The 17223-nt window shown below is 41.8% G+C and overlaps 1 protein-coding gene and 1 pseudogene across 2 annotated transcripts; one reads left to right on the top strand and one right to left on the bottom strand.

Moving 5' to 3' along the window:
* Positions 1 to 4766: 4766 nt before the first annotated feature.
* Positions 4767 to 12424, bottom strand: chrna5 (cholinergic receptor, nicotinic, alpha 5). Its single transcript, XM_085450892.1, has 8 exons — positions 12213 to 12424; positions 11743 to 11877; positions 9149 to 9300; positions 8897 to 8941; positions 6810 to 6919; positions 6407 to 6584; positions 5625 to 6320; positions 4767 to 5461 (listed from the first exon to the last, which is right to left on the bottom strand). The coding sequence occupies exons 2-8, from the start codon at positions 11825 to 11827 to the stop codon at positions 5303 to 5305; spliced, it is 1425 nt and encodes a 474-aa protein (XP_085307018.1). The 5' UTR covers positions 11828 to 11877; positions 12213 to 12424; the 3' UTR covers positions 4767 to 5302.
* A 1161-nt stretch (positions 12425 to 13585) lies between these two features.
* Positions 13586 to 16437, top strand: LOC146718362 (UDP-glucuronosyltransferase 2C1 pseudogene; annotated as a pseudogene). The gene is made up of 2 exons (XR_014918811.1): positions 13586 to 13753; positions 14699 to 16437. The product of XR_014918811.1 is annotated as a UDP-glucuronosyltransferase 2C1 pseudogene (transcript).
* Positions 16438 to 17223: the final 786 nt, after the last annotated feature.

Raw genomic sequence — 17223 nt, 5'->3', positions numbered from 1 at the left:
AGTGATGTCTTCTCCACTGGCCCGAATGACCTTGGTCGCACTGGTGTTGTCCAGCATGACATCCTGACCACGCCAGGGCCACCAGTTAAGCACCCGCCGCGCAGGATGGCAGGGGACAAACAAATAGCGGCCGACCAGCAAGTACAGCAGAGCTTGGAGGCTGGGCTAGCTCAACCTAGCAATAGCGGCTGGGCTGCTCCAATTGTGATGGTGAAGAAGAAGGACCAGAGTCCCAGACTATGCGTGGACTATAGACCACTAAATGAGCGAACCCTTAAAGACGCTTATCCCCTGCCACGCATCCAGGACACCCTTGACACGCTTTCTACTGCCAAGTACTTCAGTACACTAGACCTGACTTCAGGGTACTGGCAGGTAGAGATGACCCCCAGAGCCCGAAAAGCAGCTGCATTTTGTACCCGTAAGGGATTGTTCGAGTGGAATGTGATGCCGTTTGGACTGTGCAACGCACCGGCCACATTCCAAAGGCTTATGGACAGAGTCCTGGCTGGGCTGCAGTGGGAGACATGCCTAGTGTACCTAGATGACATCATTGTCCTGGGCCAGGATAGCACCCAGATGCTGGAGCGGCTCGAGCAAGTGTTCATCAGATTACGTGGAGCCAACCTAAAACTGAAGCCATCTAAATGCTGCCTGTTTCGGGAGCAGGTGGCCTATCTGGGCCATATCATCTCTGCTGGAGGTATTTCCACGGACCCCCAGAAAGTCCAGCAGGTGACGGACTGGCCTGCACCGCGGACCGTCACAGAAGTGCGTCAGTTTGTTGGCTTAGCCTCATACTACCGCCGGTTCGTGGAGGACTTTGCCACAGTGGCTAAACCCCTCCACGAACTCACTAAGAAGTATGCCCGTTTTAACTGGACTGCCGACTGCCAGGGAGCATTCCAGGAATTAAAAAGACGGCTTACGGCAGCCCCTGTCCTGGGTTACCCACTGGACCAGGGTGACTTCTTCCTCGACACTGATGCCAGCAATTGTGGGATTGGAGCGATTCTCTCCCAAGTGCAAGGGGGCGAAGAGCGGGTCTTGGCCTATGGAAGCAGGCGGCTGTCGGCTACCGAACAAAACTATTGTACGACCAGGCGAGAGCTTCTGGCGGTTGTGGCGTTCACTTCCCACTTCAGACAGTACCTGCTGGGTAGGCCGTTCACTGTCCGGACTGACCATAGCAGCCTCCGCTGGCTGACCAGGCTGAGGGAGCCCGAGGGCCAGCTGGCCCGCTGGTTGGAGAAGCTGGCAGAGTATAACTTCCAGGTGCTGCACCGACCTGGGAAAAACCACCAGAATGCGGATGCACTTTCCAGGAGACCCTGCCGCGCTTCATGCCCGTGCACACTCCCAGAGCCCACCATCAACAGCGACCGGTTCGAGCATAAAGGTGTGCAGTGTAACTTAGAGGACTGTGGTACCAGCATGACCCCCCCAGGGCAGCCCCCAGTGGGGGTAGTGGGGCCTGATGGTACCGATGGGAAAAGCCGGGTAGCAGAACCAGAGTGTGCACCCGTAGCAGCATTGGACTGTTGTTCCAGTAGTAGCCACGACACCTGCCCAAATATCCACCGGGTGGATGAGTCCCATCACACTAGCTTGTTCAGTGGCTGGACCCCAGAACAGCTCTTGGCTAGCCAGAAGAACGATGTGGATATAGGCCCAGTTTGGGAATGGAAGGAAAAAGGGGAAGGTCGGCCCGTCTGGGCCGATGTAGCGGCATGCAGCCCCGCAACCAAAGCCTACTGGGCGCAGTGGAAGAGACTGTACCTAAAAGATGGAGTGCTGGTGAGGAAATTCCACTGTACAGAAAGTAATGTGTTTTTCCCCCAAATCCTTCTGCCTCACGCCTATCGTCACTCCGTAATGCAGCAGATGCACGATGGCCCAGTGGGTGGCCACTTTGGGGCAGAAAGGACCCTGGCACGCTTGAAGAATAGGTACTACTGGTACAACATGAAAGATGATGTGACCCTGTGGTGCCGCACTTGCACCAGTTGTGCTGAAAGGGCGCGGCCCCCAAAAACCCCCCAGGCAGCGATGGGCACGGTACGTGTTGGCGCCCCCATGGAGAGGATTGCAGTCGATCTGATGGGACCGTTGAACGAAACAGAAAGGCATAACCGATTCATATTGGTGGTACAAGACTACTTCAGCAAGTGGGTGGAGGCTTATCCAGTCCCCGATGCACAAGCGCCCACGGTGGCAGGAAAGGTTGTTGCGGAGTGGGTATGTAGATATGGAGCCCCACAGTCTCTGCATAGCGACCAGGGCACCAACTTTGAGTCGGCTGTGTTCCAGGGGATGTGTGAACTGTTCGGAATCAAAAAGACACGCACCACACCCTTTCATCCACAGTCCGATGGCCAGGTAGAGCGTTTTAATGCTACCCTGCAGAAGGCCTTAGCCACCACCGCGGAGCGCTGCCACTGGGACTGGGATATAATGATCCCCTATGCTGTCATGGCTTATCGGGCAACTAAGCACAGTTCCACAGGATTGACCCCAAACATGATGCTTCTGGGCCGAGAGATAACCGAGCCTATTGACCTGGTCGCGGGTCTGCCGGCCGACGACACCCCCAACTGCACTACACCACAGTATGTGGTGCAACTCAGGGAAAGGCTGGAGCTTTCCCACCAACTGGCACGGGAGGCTCTCGGGAAATCTGTTGAGCGCGCTAAGAAACAGTACGATAAGAATATCTGCCAAGTTCAGTATCCAGTCGGCGCTGCAGTGTGGCATCTGATCAAAGGGACCAAGAGAGTGCGGCACAAGGTTCGCAAGTTTCTGCCTTCCTATGAGGGCCCCTACTTCGTAGTGGGCCTGTTGGATGATTTAGTCTACTGCATTAAAAAGGGGCCCCGAGCAAAGGCTAAAGTGGTTCATCACGACAGACTCAAGCCTTATCACTCAAGAACGCCGCTGGACAACAGCTGGGTCTTCCAAGACTCCGACCAGGCAGCACCCACCGAGGTGCCTCCTCCAGCGCTCGACGAAAGCGATTCTGACATTGATTTCGGCCCCTTCGACTTGTGGGAGACCCCAGCTGGGGCAGATCAACCAGATACTGGTGCTTCCCTGAGAGCTGGCTCTCCGCCACCCGCTCAAGGAGATGGTAGTGGGTTGCCAGCCAGCCCTGTTCAGCCTTACGTGGATGGGGCTGAAGGACCAGAACAGCACCCTTCCTTCAGGTCCACACCCCGTTCCAGACCACAGCGTGTGCGGCGGGCGCCGGACATGTTTGGTGACTGGGTCAGTCACTAGGCTAGTATGTCCTAACTGAGTCGGGGTGTAGGCGGATCGCTGCCCTGCTCAGTAGTTAAAAAAAAAAAAAAAAAAAAATTGTTCATGTTACATATGTTAAGTGATATGACTGTTGTAAATTGAGTTGTTACAGGGGGCTATTCTTACGTGTACTGTTGGGCTTGTTTGTCTTGCTGTTTCCTGGCAACATGGCTGTCGACGGGCTGCAAGTTATTGTTTGAACTGTTTATACTAATGAGGTAAAGCTGGATATAGGGGTAAACGTTCAGCTGTAGTGCCTTAATGTCTTTCTTTATGAATACTGTCTATGTGAAGGGCGGGATATGGACATTGACTTGCACCCTCCTCAAAGTGAACCCTGTACATCCTATGTTTTCTTGTGCTTAAAATATGGACAGTTGTCTACTTCAAGATTGTTCCATCCTAAGGATCGCCATTTTTGGACTGGGGGCACGAATGCTGTATGTTTCCTTGTTAATGGGGGGTTCATGTGCTGGAATGATGTTAAGGGTTTAATTATCATCCAGAGTGGGGGTAGTGTTACAGGCATGGTCCTTTAAGGGTGAAGCCTGATGGGAAATGTATGCGGGTGTGTGTAGCGGAACTGCCTGTCGGGTGTGTGAGGGTGAGCGGAGAAGGAAAAGAAGAGTAACGGTTAACTACAGAAGAGACGAAGAGAAAGTAAATAAAAGGAATATAATAACTCCCTCGGCAGCCAAAGTTGTATCGGCGATGCCCGCTGTGAGTAAACTGTTTCAGCCCACTGTACGCGGTGTTCGTGCCTTGGAGGAGAAATAAAGGTTCGGTAAAGCAGTTTCCTACGCCTCCCTCGATCTTCTTGCTAGCGGAGTTGACCTGTATAGTAAGCTGTTGCCGGCTGCGAGTCAAGTAACTGCCAGAGGTTTCCTTACTACGGTTCGGGGCCGCGGATCTGGCGCGGTAACACTGCTCTTTCTCAAAGAGGGCGAGGGAGAATGAATAAAGAAACTATTTAAATGACAATGTTTCCATATAAGAACATAACTGACACACATGCAGTCAGCATAATAATAATTGTATCTATTGTGGTCATATAACTGTAGCCTTCTAAAAGGCAAAGGAATTCAAGGAAATTGTGGAGAAATGCTGATCTTTTATTTACCAAGACCAGCTGTTCTCTTTCACAATTGTGCACCTTGTCAGATTTTGTGTTTACCTGCAAGAATAGTCTATTTTTAAACTACTAATGAATCTGACATTGCTGATAGGGCATACTGTGTAAAAGTGAGAATCATGATTATGTTCTACAGTTCAAAAGATCATCAAAAACTAGTACATAAAGCTTAAAACGTGTCCTAGTGCCTTCATGGGGTATGCTTTTCCTCATGTCCTCATGAAGGGATTTATGGGAATCTCTGGGATTTGTTCTTGCCATATTGTATTGTGCTTTTTCCAGAACCAACAATAAATCCACTCAATGATGCCAGTAAACAGACAAGGCCAAATACATGTATCATATTGTACTGTTATTTATTTATATGTGAAATGTGGACAGAAATGCAGATGATCTTTTCTAAGTAATATTTAATCTCAAATGCAGAATTTAGATTAAAATCAAGTTCATCCTATAGTGATTATGTACTCTGCTACACACTAAGTCTCATATTATACCCTTTCCCTAAAGATTTTTAAGGGTTTTTATGTTTCAGTTGTGCTTTGTTGAAAAATATTGTTTATCATAGACACATTTACAAATTGGTAGTATTCAGTACATATGTCTACTCTGAGTACATGTTTGTTCATTATTCCAGTATCAATCAACTATATGCTGAAAGCCTACATAAGAACAGTACATGTTATGGATTTGAGACAAAGCCTGTTTCTCTCCACTCTGCAAACAAGGCACCCAAAGCTGTAGCTGTGCAGCTCTGGCACACCTATAGCAAACAGAATAACCCCGAGCAGGACTATAATCATATCTCAAATATGACTAGAAGTAGCTGTTTATGTGCTTTGCTTCAATTTTTGGTTAGTCTAACTGTGGTTATTAGAGGATACTTCCAGCATGGCTAGGGACAATGATACTGGCCCATTTGTAAATAACTGGGATGAAGAGGAGAGCAGAACCAAGGACTGACACCAAGAGGAAGGCCCACAAAAACATTCGATCCAGAACCTGGGCTACAAACTTCCAGTCTTGAACAACCTGTAACAGAAGAAGCACATGGCAGTCTCTATATTCTTAATGGTTATGGGGAGACACATATATAAGCTAACTCAGGGTAATGAATCCGTAATTTTTCCAAGTTTACTGTCTTTGTTGTAATTTGCGATTTTGTTTTACAAATGAAAAAACCCTCAAAACTCACCTCTCTGACCTGATTTTCTTTAACCACATGCATGGTAATGTAGCGAATAGACTCCAAAGCAGCTTCTAGGTTGTGTCGAGTGTAGAGGAGCTGAGTGAGCTCAGGTGTCGAGCTCTTTATCCCTTCCAGTCCCACCGCTTCTCTAGCCCTGGCTACTCCAGCTGTGGCATAACGATCCACATGGCTGCGCATGCATAACAATTTAGGAAGTCGATGCAGGAAAATTTTCCTCACCCAGGGTGCCATACTGTGATGTGTAGAAGAAGAGCGGTGGTGGATGTTGATGGCAAAGACAGTAATAATGATGGAAAGTGTGACAAAGATCATGGTAAAGACCAGGTACTCCCCAATGAGTGGGATTGCTTTTGAAGAGGAGGGGATGATCTCCTCAATGACCAGGAGGAAGACGGTAAGCGACACCAACACTGAGGTGCAGAGAGAGATCTTCTCACCACCATTTGAAGGCAGATAGAAAACAAGAATGGTAAGAAAGGACAAGCCAATGCAGGGAATGATGAGAAAGAGGGTGTAGAAAAGAGGCAACCTGCGGATAATGAAGAAGTAGGTAATGGTGGGATAGGAAGAACTGCCATCAGTCCTCAGACCACGGCTGCCTGTGGCTTTTACTATCTCCCATTCACCATTGTCAAAATAGTCCTGCTTGTCTACGTGGAAGTCCTCCAGAATTATGTCCACCTGTTAAATCAAAAAGGGAATCTAATTAATCAGTGTTTATTACAATATTAATGTACTGCAGATGCTGTTATATAATAGAAATTCACCTGGGAGCCATCATAGGTCCAGGAGCCAAACTTCATTGAGCAGTTCTGGAGGTCAAAAGGAAAGAAGGTGACATCAATGGTGCAGGCTGACTTGTAGTTGGCTGGTGGTGTCCACAATATTGTACCATTGTACTTCACAACGGCCTTGGTGATAGTTCCCTCAAAGCGTCCATCAGAACTATTAAGAAAAATATGCCCACATTTTAGCTAACAGCTTCTTTAAGAGTACTCCTACAACATCCAGAACAACAACTTCCTTTACTTCATTTTAATCTCCCCACTTTTTTTCTTTGCTTTATATACTATGAAAATCATTTGGAAAATTAGGAAAATGTAAGAAAAAAAGAAAAAGCTTTTCATTATATCTTTTAATAACCTATTTATATACAGTACAGTGACATACTTATCATACAGTACAACATCCGGCAGCCATAGCCTGTCTGAGGGGACACGGATCGATGTGATGCCCAGGTATTCATCAGGATTCCATCTGAGTTTCATGTCAGTCCATTCCTACGTGAGGGAAAAGAGTCCATTTAACAATTAAAACCACAACTAATCTATCAATGGGTTGCTAAAATACATATTAAACTTATTTGAAAATTCATATCCTTTCTTGAAAGTCAGTTTTTGTAATAATTTCATGGCACCTGAGCTAGTAGCTGGTTGACTTAGCGCAGAGACTGGGAACAAGGAGGAACCGCTAGTTAGAAGTGACAACAACTTATTCTTTAGACTAGAGAAATTTGGTAGTGGTGGCAAAGAAAATGGAAAGTGATAAGGACTGTAACAAGATGACTGGATAGAAGAAAAAAGGACGGTTACGAACATCTGGTTTCCCTCAAGCTATCATAATGGAGGGAGATGACAGCACAACAAATCCTGTCTTTAGGTAATTGGTATTTGGCTGGTAAGAGGTTCTGAGAAGATAGTTTGGTGGTAGAAATACGATCCAAGCCATAAGTCATTGCCAATTATTATTTAACCAGTTAAGAGATAAAACAAGGAACCATGAATACACTGGGAACATGGCTCCATACAATGAACAGCTATGTCAGTTTTATCTGGCAATGTACCAGACTATGATAAAAATAGAATAGAATAGAATTCAACTTTATTTTCATTGCACATGTCACAGGTACAAGGCAATGAAATGCAGTTTGCATCCATCTAGAAGTGCTTTAGCCATGACTGTCAATATAGATATGTAAATATATTACAGAAATGGGTCTATTATGGTATGTTATAATGTACACGGTATGAAGGTATGTTATGAATATGCTATAACTATAAGTATGTACAGGCTGTAGTGAGTACGAACTATGTATGAACAGGATATAAATATGAAAAACTATGAAATAAAAAAACTATAGAGAAATATGAGATATACAGCTATACAGAAATGTGAACTATGCAAGTTATAAACAGTGTTGAATTATAAATTATTGTATTGTACAGAATGATTATTTACACAGAAGCAGGCGTGTATTCAGCCTCCCCTTACGAAATCAGGTTTATAGGGTGTTAGTATAGCTTGCTGGATTGAGAGTGTGACTCATATGCCTCAAGGCTATTGCAGTAGTCTAGATTCAAATCTCCTTTGGGGCATTTCCCACTTAACTTTCCTGGCTCTCTATCCCAGCTTTCCTGTCCAGTCTATGCTCTTCTGTTATAATACATCCTAAAAAGCCAAAGCAGCCATTCCCAGAGTGAAGACTGCTACTTCTATCCAGTTAATACAAAGTGTTAAGGCCCATGTGTGACCCACCTGTCACTGGCAAACAAACTTCAATACAAGACCACTAAAACTTAGGCCAGAGTAATATCACAACTTAACCACTAACCACCACCCATTCCTCCTGACTATATTCCTAATAGTGTAATTTCCTGCTGTTGGACAACAAAATCCTGAGACTATTAACCCTTCAATCTTAATCTCTACAGATTATAAATATTGCCAAGGTCAGACAGAATATAATAATATAATTGAATGCTGCTACTCATTTAACAATGCAGCAGTTTTCCATCTACATTTAGTACGAAACACGGCAGCAACGCTATTCACAAACACTCAATGCAAGAAACATTTTACTTCAGCTCTTGCAGAGCTACACTGGCTTCACAATTCCTGCAGAATCCAATTTAAGACTGTATTGATTACTTTTAAATCACTAAATGATAGAGCTCCACTTTATATCTCAAAATACTTAACTCTTCATTAAGCAAGCAGATCTCTCAGATAAGAGAATCAATTGCTGTCACAGCTTCCACATTCAAGCCTTAACACAAAGCCGGTGAGTACCTTTACTGTTTTGGCCCAAAGACTGTGGAATAAGCATCCTCCTATTATTATATGCCGTCTTTTTATTCAAGGGCTTTATGTATTTTTTAATATTTCTTGTAAGTTTAGATTAGAAAGGTGCTATAAAAATATTAATGGCGCAACATGATGTTACATCATTTTGTAAGTACAGATATAGAGGTACTTGCCTGTTTCATCCAAACATTAGTTGTCATTAACTGATTTTTCTCATCCTAGAATTGTAAAACAACACATTTTGTACAAAAAACATTCACATTTTATATTAAGTGATACATTATATTTTTAGAGAGCAGAGAACAGAGCAGTGATTTAAATGGCATTTAATCTTTGAACAAACTATTTTATGTCCTTTATATGATTTCTTGGTAACAAATAGATAAACATTATCACAGTAATAATCAGTGCTGATTTATACTCACCACATCAACAAGCTGTGAAATAGCTAGTCCAAACCTCACACGGATTGTCTGGTTTAGGTATTCCACTGGACGAACCCATTTCTGGTAGTTTTTAAAGAGATATTTGAATAGTTTGTCTTCTGCTTTTGCGTAGGTGGAGAGTTTTGGAATACCTAAGAGATGGAAAAGACGTGATTTTTAATATATCTATATCTATCTGTCTATCTAGCTATACTGGTTTATTTTAAGGTAATTCAGAAAATATAGCATTACTTATTAACAGGCATGTTAAAAAAAGTTAAACCATTCCCTGTATGTTTTCAAACAGCACTGCATTTACCTTTCTGAACTTATATTAGTTTTATGTGTAGCGCTTCTGGCTATGACCTCTGCAAACCAAAGTTAGGAACCAAACTCATACTGAATATATAATTAAGATTACTACATCAAAAGAGAATGTATGAAGCCTTTACAATGAGTGCCAAGCATGGTAGCAAATATTTTCTACTTAGCCTTTGCTAATGGAGTGATCAAAAAGAAATGTATTTTTGAATATAGCATTCAAAATACATTTTTAGTGTTTAGCTGGGATGTTCTGGGTGATGATGGGTTAGCTAGAGACAAATTTAAGCAATAGTTTTTTTTCTTTTAGGTTCCCAGTCTGTAAGATGCCATCAGTTAATATTTGCAGAGTATAGCCTCAGAACGATATCCAAATAAAACACTGCAGTTAGACTGTGCTTCATGCACGTGTACTGATGAAATGTATGTCTGCAATTTAAAATGTAATCAGAGGAAGCACTGCAGCGATTTGGCTCAGTTCCTATTTACTTTGTACCATTCCTTCACTAGTGTGAGTACCTGATATGTCTATACACCTTTCTCATCACATCACTGCACTGTGAGTCATATGCAGCAACGATTGTAAATAATGCGGACATTCTCATTTGAAGGATAATCCTATTCAATAAAAGTCACTGCTTTCTAATGTATCCCGCCATCTTTACTGCATATGTAACAAAAGTAAACATAAGATGTGAACTTTTAAACATGACTTGAACTTGGACTGTTCACGGTGAATTGTGGAATTGCTGTTGATGCCAAATTTTAGGAAAATAGTTTTAGGCAAGAATATCTTTAGGCATGAAGTTTTTCTTCAGCTGACTTGTTAAAACACAAACAACTACAGGGTGCTAAAATACACTGAGTGTTTAACAACCATTTTAATTCATCTAATCCTAGTTTGTTCACTATATAAACTAAATTTCTTTATAATCAAAGCACTTATAGAGTGGGTGGCATAGATTGTGGTCATGGCATTAAACCAATTCCACCACATTAAGGGTTCAACTGTTTTACAACTGCTGCATCGCTTTGCTGTATCAGAATACCAGTACAAACAAAAAGCTACTGATTCTTCACTTCCATGGTAATAAACTCAATTTATGGATAGTGAATGTGGCTCCAAATCTACCTCAAGACTGACCACAAATATGTGGTGTCACTCTCAGGCTGCGTGGATCAATAAAGACAAGGCTTCAAACAGCCTCAATCAATGACTGTGTGATCAGCAAATTCATCATCTCTCAGAGCTTCTTCTGCACTGTCACCAGCATCCTGCTTGGGTGAAAAACAGGCAGGAGAATCTTCTGGATTCTACATTCATCACTGATGACTTATTGGTAACCTGGGAATGTGCTCAGTCATAAATGATGTAGTAAAAAGTTGGTGTTTAGTATATGAGAAAAACCTGGAGCTCATTCATTATCAGTGTCAGCAAATGTTGAATTCTATCAGCAAATGATATTTACACATAAATACTGCGTAAAAAATATTTCATGTTAAATCATTTACTCAAATGAATGCTAGCTTCTGCTTGTTCAGTGCAATAGGAAGCATCTCAAAACACTAAGCATGTAATGCAATAAACATGGAATATATAATGTGAGTTGCTGAGGATTCCAGTGATAAATTCTCTAAAGATCACATGCTGCCACAGTCAGGCAAATATGTAAAACATTAATAACAAGAGATCACAAAATAATGGACAAATAAAGTATATTTGTATATACGTTAATGATGGCAGCAGATCTTTCTTCCCTCCCGTTGGTATAGTTTATATTATTATTCCTGTCCTTTCTCACTTTCTACTGTTCCTCACCTGTCCACCAATAACCTCTACTAAGTTAATTCTCCAAGAGTGACTTCAGTTATTCTTTTGTCATAACCAAAGGTTATCTTTTCCATCCACTTATCCACACAGACCCTCTGTTTTCAGTCAATGATAACGAATGAAAACAGAGTGTTAATTATTGATGTAGGTGAAAATCGTGTGTCATAGTAAAAAGTAAGCACTCTGTTTCTTCAGAGGAAGTCTATTTAAAATTGAACAGTCTTTTAGTTACTAGCTTTAGAATTTTTTACATATTTGATCAGTAAGAGGATAGCTAACTTGTTTTTCTAAACTCACAGCAAATGCACAAATTATAAAATGTTATATTAACATGCTGACACAAGTCACTCCTTGTAGCTGAACTCTTGCAATTTTTTTTCAATATTCTGTAGAAAACTCTGCTACTCTGTCATCAGGCATCCCCAGGTCATAAAACACTCACGTAGTGAGTGGCACAGGTAGCACCAGCACACCAATGGCAGCAGCAGTGTGAGAGAGGTGGCTGCCCCTCCTGCTCTCCACATCATATCAGAGGTGGCACTCGATCCACACAGCTGGTACCTTGGGCATCCCAGAGCTGGAAAATAAAATATTCAAAACAATAGTTATTAAAAACCGTGGCTTCTTTATACATCTGGGTAAATAAATCTTGCCTTGGGTAAACGCTCAAATCCCAAGTTATTCGTCTTTATTAAAGCCGAATAAAATCTTATTTAGGGATTTCAGGGGAAAGGCTGTGAAAAACAAATAAGCATCATCTACACTAAATAATAAACTGCAACCACACTTATAACATCCAGAACAACATCTGCATAAGTCAAGAATATGTTCTACCTTCACCTTGCTAAGATGACCCTCTCCAAGATAAAAATGACATTTTAATATGTGAGCATGCAGCTGCTGTATCCATACCTGCTCTGAGGTTGTCCCATTAAGAGTGATTAACAGTGGATGTGAAGGTAGTTAGTGTCCAAACAACAGCGGCAGTGCTGCTGTACTGCTCCTCCATTACATGCAGGTTCTTTCTCTCGCCTTACACAGATGCTGCTTCACTCCCTGCTGCCTCCAATTGTGAACAGGCAACGCATGCTCATCCCCTCCTCCTCCTGTTCCTTAGGAGAGTCCGCCCCCAGCCCCCAGCACCATCACCGTTTTCCATCCTTCCCGTTTCTCTAACATTCTCGTGGTCACTAATAACAGGCAAGAATAATTGCACCCTCCATGCAGCCACCTCATTGCCTCTCCACAGCAGCTAATGGTAAGCTCTGCCACTGCCACTCTGCTTTGCATCTAACCAACAGTTTCCAGATCATTACCTGGTGCCCACTGCCACACATGATGATGTATTTTGTGATACTTGTCCCCCCCCCCACAATTCTGTGTCAATATGTTTGCTTCCATGGTGACAGCATATTGTGGGATGCAGAAATGTTAACATGCAAGGGGAAGATAAATATTAACCAAATTCTGTTGGAAAACCATTTTCCAAAGTCAGTGCAGCATATTTACATTTTACTGTCTTATCTTTTGTTTTATAAAATACTAAATACATAACAAAACACAATTTTGTGTGAGTATGCAGGGCTTATGTGTGTAAAAGCAGTCTTGTTATTTAGTATTAAAACCTGTTAAATATAACCTATTATACTTTTCATAGCATCTGTGAAACGGTAATGGGAGACCTTTCTGAAAAATATCAGAATTATCTGTTACATGCAAATCTTTACAAAAAAAAATCAAATCCTGGAAAAAACATTTCAGGATTTGCAGATGAGCAGAAGACATTCATCTCTTGCAGTTATTTCACAGCCAAAGATTTAGTATGTGCAATAAACCACCATAGATGCACCGACATGCATCTACATAGGCTATATATCGACATATGAAACTCTTATATATTATAAACCAATAAATTTAGAATGGTTGCAAATTTAGAAACGATCAAACCTCATTAGGGTCGCATAACATTTACATGACATTACACAGAAACAAATATAAAGCTAAGAATTAAGAATCATTCAAACAAAATTACAAAATGAATACAGAATGACTTATCCATTAAGAAATGCAGCTTCAATATAAACCTTTCAATGCATAACAAAAAGAATCTTTATAATGGTTAACGCCTACAGACTGTGCTGACAAAACACTGGAATTTAATTCCTTATTCAGTGAAAATGAAAGTGTACAATTTCAGTTAATTCATAAATGACGCACTAACTTTGATCCAGAGTACATAAACACACCTTTGCTTTCCAAGTATCCCCGTCACCTTTGAACACAGATAGATAGGGTTATTACTTCCTGCCTTCCAGGCTTCAACGTGCATCCTGGATTGTGATTCAGTTCTTCTCTATCCTGCATAGCAACATTAATTGAACAGATTTCGTTCATTGGCGCTCTGGAAAACAGGCTCTTTACATTTCTTGTGTGGAGAAACCAAACGTCCAGCAGTAAGTAGAAACGCTCTGTGTTAATGTGACTGTATATACGGGAAATTAACTTAACCTTGCTACTCCACGTAAAAGCTCTGCTCAAATTGCGACTGGAGTTAGTGGCCTACTCTTAAGCTTTGTGGGTTTTTGTGGACCCCCCGCCCAAAAAACGGTGTTGAAAACCACCGAGGGTCTCTGCTCCAGTCCCCGGGTAGTTGGGGCTTCCTGTTTAGCTGCAGAGAGGGTTTATTGTCCTTGGAAGCAGTGTCAAAAATATGTGGTACAACTGGTGTGTGGGCTACGCATGCTTATGCTATTGTTGATCCATCAGTCAGACACGGAGAAGAGCAGAGTTATAGCATACAAAGAGCCGAAGCAGAACGTTGAAAACAATGAAAAGTATCGATTGCAGCCACCGTCTGCACTTTCAATACTGCAGTTTTTAATCTTTATTGTTTGTTTCGTGCTTCTTCCGTTCCCGGTGAACTCTGTCGTAGCTCCGTTCTCTACATTCAGTGGCTCTGCTTCTCTATTTTGTCAAACAATCAACATTCGGTAGACTCTTACGTCATCCGCTTTCAGCAGCTCGCTGTCAGTATCTTTTTATTAATTAAATAAAAAATAAAATAAAAAACCTCCCAATTATGCAGTTACACGCCTTCTTTTTTAAAACGTGCAACCTACCTCAAGCTAATAAATTATCTGCACCAATGACAAAACGTGTACCAACTTCAAATATGTTATTATAAATATTATTACAAATTCAAAAATTTCAGTGATGAAACAGAAAGTTGCTTAATAAATCATGAAAGTGCAAGAGCATATATGGATGGCTTGTGATTGCATCACTCTCAAACTTTTCATTGACAAAGTAAAAAAATGTAGTTTGAAATTTTCATAGTCCGTTTCCACTGTGAACATCTTTTTCATGTCAGTAAATTCATTTTTTTTTCTTCATTTCAGATGAGGGTGATCTATTGCTGCACTGCTTTGCTGCTGCTCATTTCTATTCCCAGAGCCTGTGAAGGAGGTAACATCTTAGTGTTTCCTTCAGAAGGCAGCCACTGGGTAAATATGGATATTCTACTAAAGGCTTTGCACTCTAGAGGACACAGCATAACAATTCTGTGTTCCAGTAAAAGCTGGTACATCAAGGATATTTCCTCTAGTTATAATATTTTAACAGTTCCGGTGGAAAACCCTGTGACTCAGGAGATTATGTCAAAAATGGTGGCTAAGCTCATAGAATCTGAACAAGGTGCTCTTTCCTTGTCAGGTTTTATCCACATGGGTGTAGGGCTGTTCAGCAAATTTGTTGACATTCACAGAACTATAGGTGAACTTGTAACAGCAATAGTAGATGACAAACTGTTGATGAGAAACTTAAATGAAAGCAAGTTTGACGTGATACTCGCTGACCCCTGCTGGGGTGGTGGAGTCATTGTGGCCAAATATCTCAACCTTCCTTTGGTTTATAATGTTCGCTGGGTAATAACTGCAGATGCTCATTTTTCCATAGCTCCATCACCATTATCTTACATTCCTGTGACTGGAACTGGGTATACTGACAAGATGACCTTTTCTCAGCGAGTTACAAACGTGGTTTTACACATCATAACACAAACACAAAACAACCTGATGGCTAAACTAGTATACCAGAAAATAACTGACAAATATCTTGGGCCTGGTTATGATTTTAATGAGTTAATGACTGATGCAGACATTTGGCTGATGAGAGTGGACTTTGTGTTTGAGTACCCACGGCCCACAATGCCTAATGTCGTTTATATCGGAGGGTTCCAGTGCAAACCTGCTAAACCTCTGCCTCAGCACTTGGGGGACTTTGTGCAGAGTTCTGGAGACTATGGCTTCATCCTCATGTCTCTGGGGACTTTTGTGACTGAACTTCCTGCTGACATGGCAAATGAGATCGCTGCAGCTTTTGCTAAACTACCACAGAAAGTGATCTGGAAGTATAAAGGTGACAGACCAGCCGCTCTGGGCAATAACACTTTACTGGTGGACTGGATGCCACAGAATGACCTTTTAGGACATCCAAAATTAAAACTATTTGTGGCACATGGAGGAACAAATGGAGTCCAAGAAGCTATTTATCATGGAGTCCCAGTTGTGGGTATACCTGTGTTTTTTGATCAGTATGACAACCTGCTACGTCTGAAAGACAGAGGAGGAGCTAAGATACTTACATTAACTACAGTGGACAAAGACAACAACTTCCTGAAGGCCATAGAGGAAGTCCTGAATGATCCCTCGTACAGGACGAACATGCAGAGACTTTCCAGGCTACACAGAGATAAGCCAGTAAAGCCACTGGATAACGCCCTCTTCTGGATAGAGTTTGTCATGAGGCACAAAGGAGCAGCTCACCTGAAAGCACAGTCCTACAGAATGCCCTGGTATTCCTACCACTCTGTAGATGTAGTTTTGTTCCTGACTGGAGCTATGCTGCTTGTGCTTTTAACCACTTTCTACTTTATTAGGTGTATATACACTGGGATGTGTAAACGTAAAGTGAAACGTGAGTGATGGAGGATTTCAGTAATGCAGCACTTTGACAAAAACCCCATTGTATTTCTATTGTATTTTATTGAGATTTTATTCAGAATTATATTTTCATAAAATATTTCTGAATGCATATTGTGATTTCATAATAATGAGCACAAATAAAACACTTGAAATGATTTTCCAACCACAAGATTTACTTTTTTGGTAATAAATACTTACTAAATGGAAGCCAGTGCCCTCAGCTTTGCATGTGCCTGCATGGGAGTGGGATCACTGACTGCTGATGCAGATGGTGCATAAAAGTCAACAACACTCTGCTGACTAAGTAACTGCAGGCTTCCAAACCTCCTCTGACATTAGTATGAGCACAAAACTGTAAGCTGGAATGGGTTTCATGGCTGAGAAGCTCATGTAAATATAGTATGTAAGCAGCCTGGTATTTTTTTTAATATAATATATAACACAAAAGGTGGAGCTGAGAAGGAGGTGGAGTGTAAAGTGAATTCCACATATGCCAGCAACTCTAGGCAGAGTAAAGCAGTTTCAATAGTGTAAAGTGTGTACTCTGCATGAGATCTCGCAATGAGATATTTCCTGGGTCATCAGCTACTATAATGGACTTGATATCAGCTATTTTCATTTTACCCAGTGACAGGTGTGATTCTAGGTTCAAGCTTTTAGGGGGGCTCAGCTCACAATCATAATGTCATACATGCCTTGTAATTGATATTAAGGGAATATGCTGATTGAAAATTGAAAATTCACATTTAAAATTGGATACACATTACAATGTTACCTTCCAAAGCAACCTAATTAGTTGGATGGCCTATTGTAGTTTCTAAGAATAATTCTGAGTGAATAATCAGAGATTCCAATCTATTCCATCAGTTTTAGTGTGGAGCCTTTAGTCATCAAACCCAAGGCAAAGGCTCAGTTGTGAAAGAAGTTAAATCAAAATTTGT

This window comes from Copadichromis virginalis, linkage group LG1 (assembly GCF_057382275.1).
Source record: "Copadichromis virginalis isolate Kocher_CV1m ecotype Utaka linkage group LG1, C_Virginalis_male_GT1.1, whole genome shotgun sequence".
Lineage (NCBI taxonomy): Eukaryota > Metazoa > Chordata > Actinopteri > Cichliformes > Cichlidae > Copadichromis > Copadichromis virginalis.
This window is presented reverse-complemented; position numbering and strand designations above follow the sequence as displayed.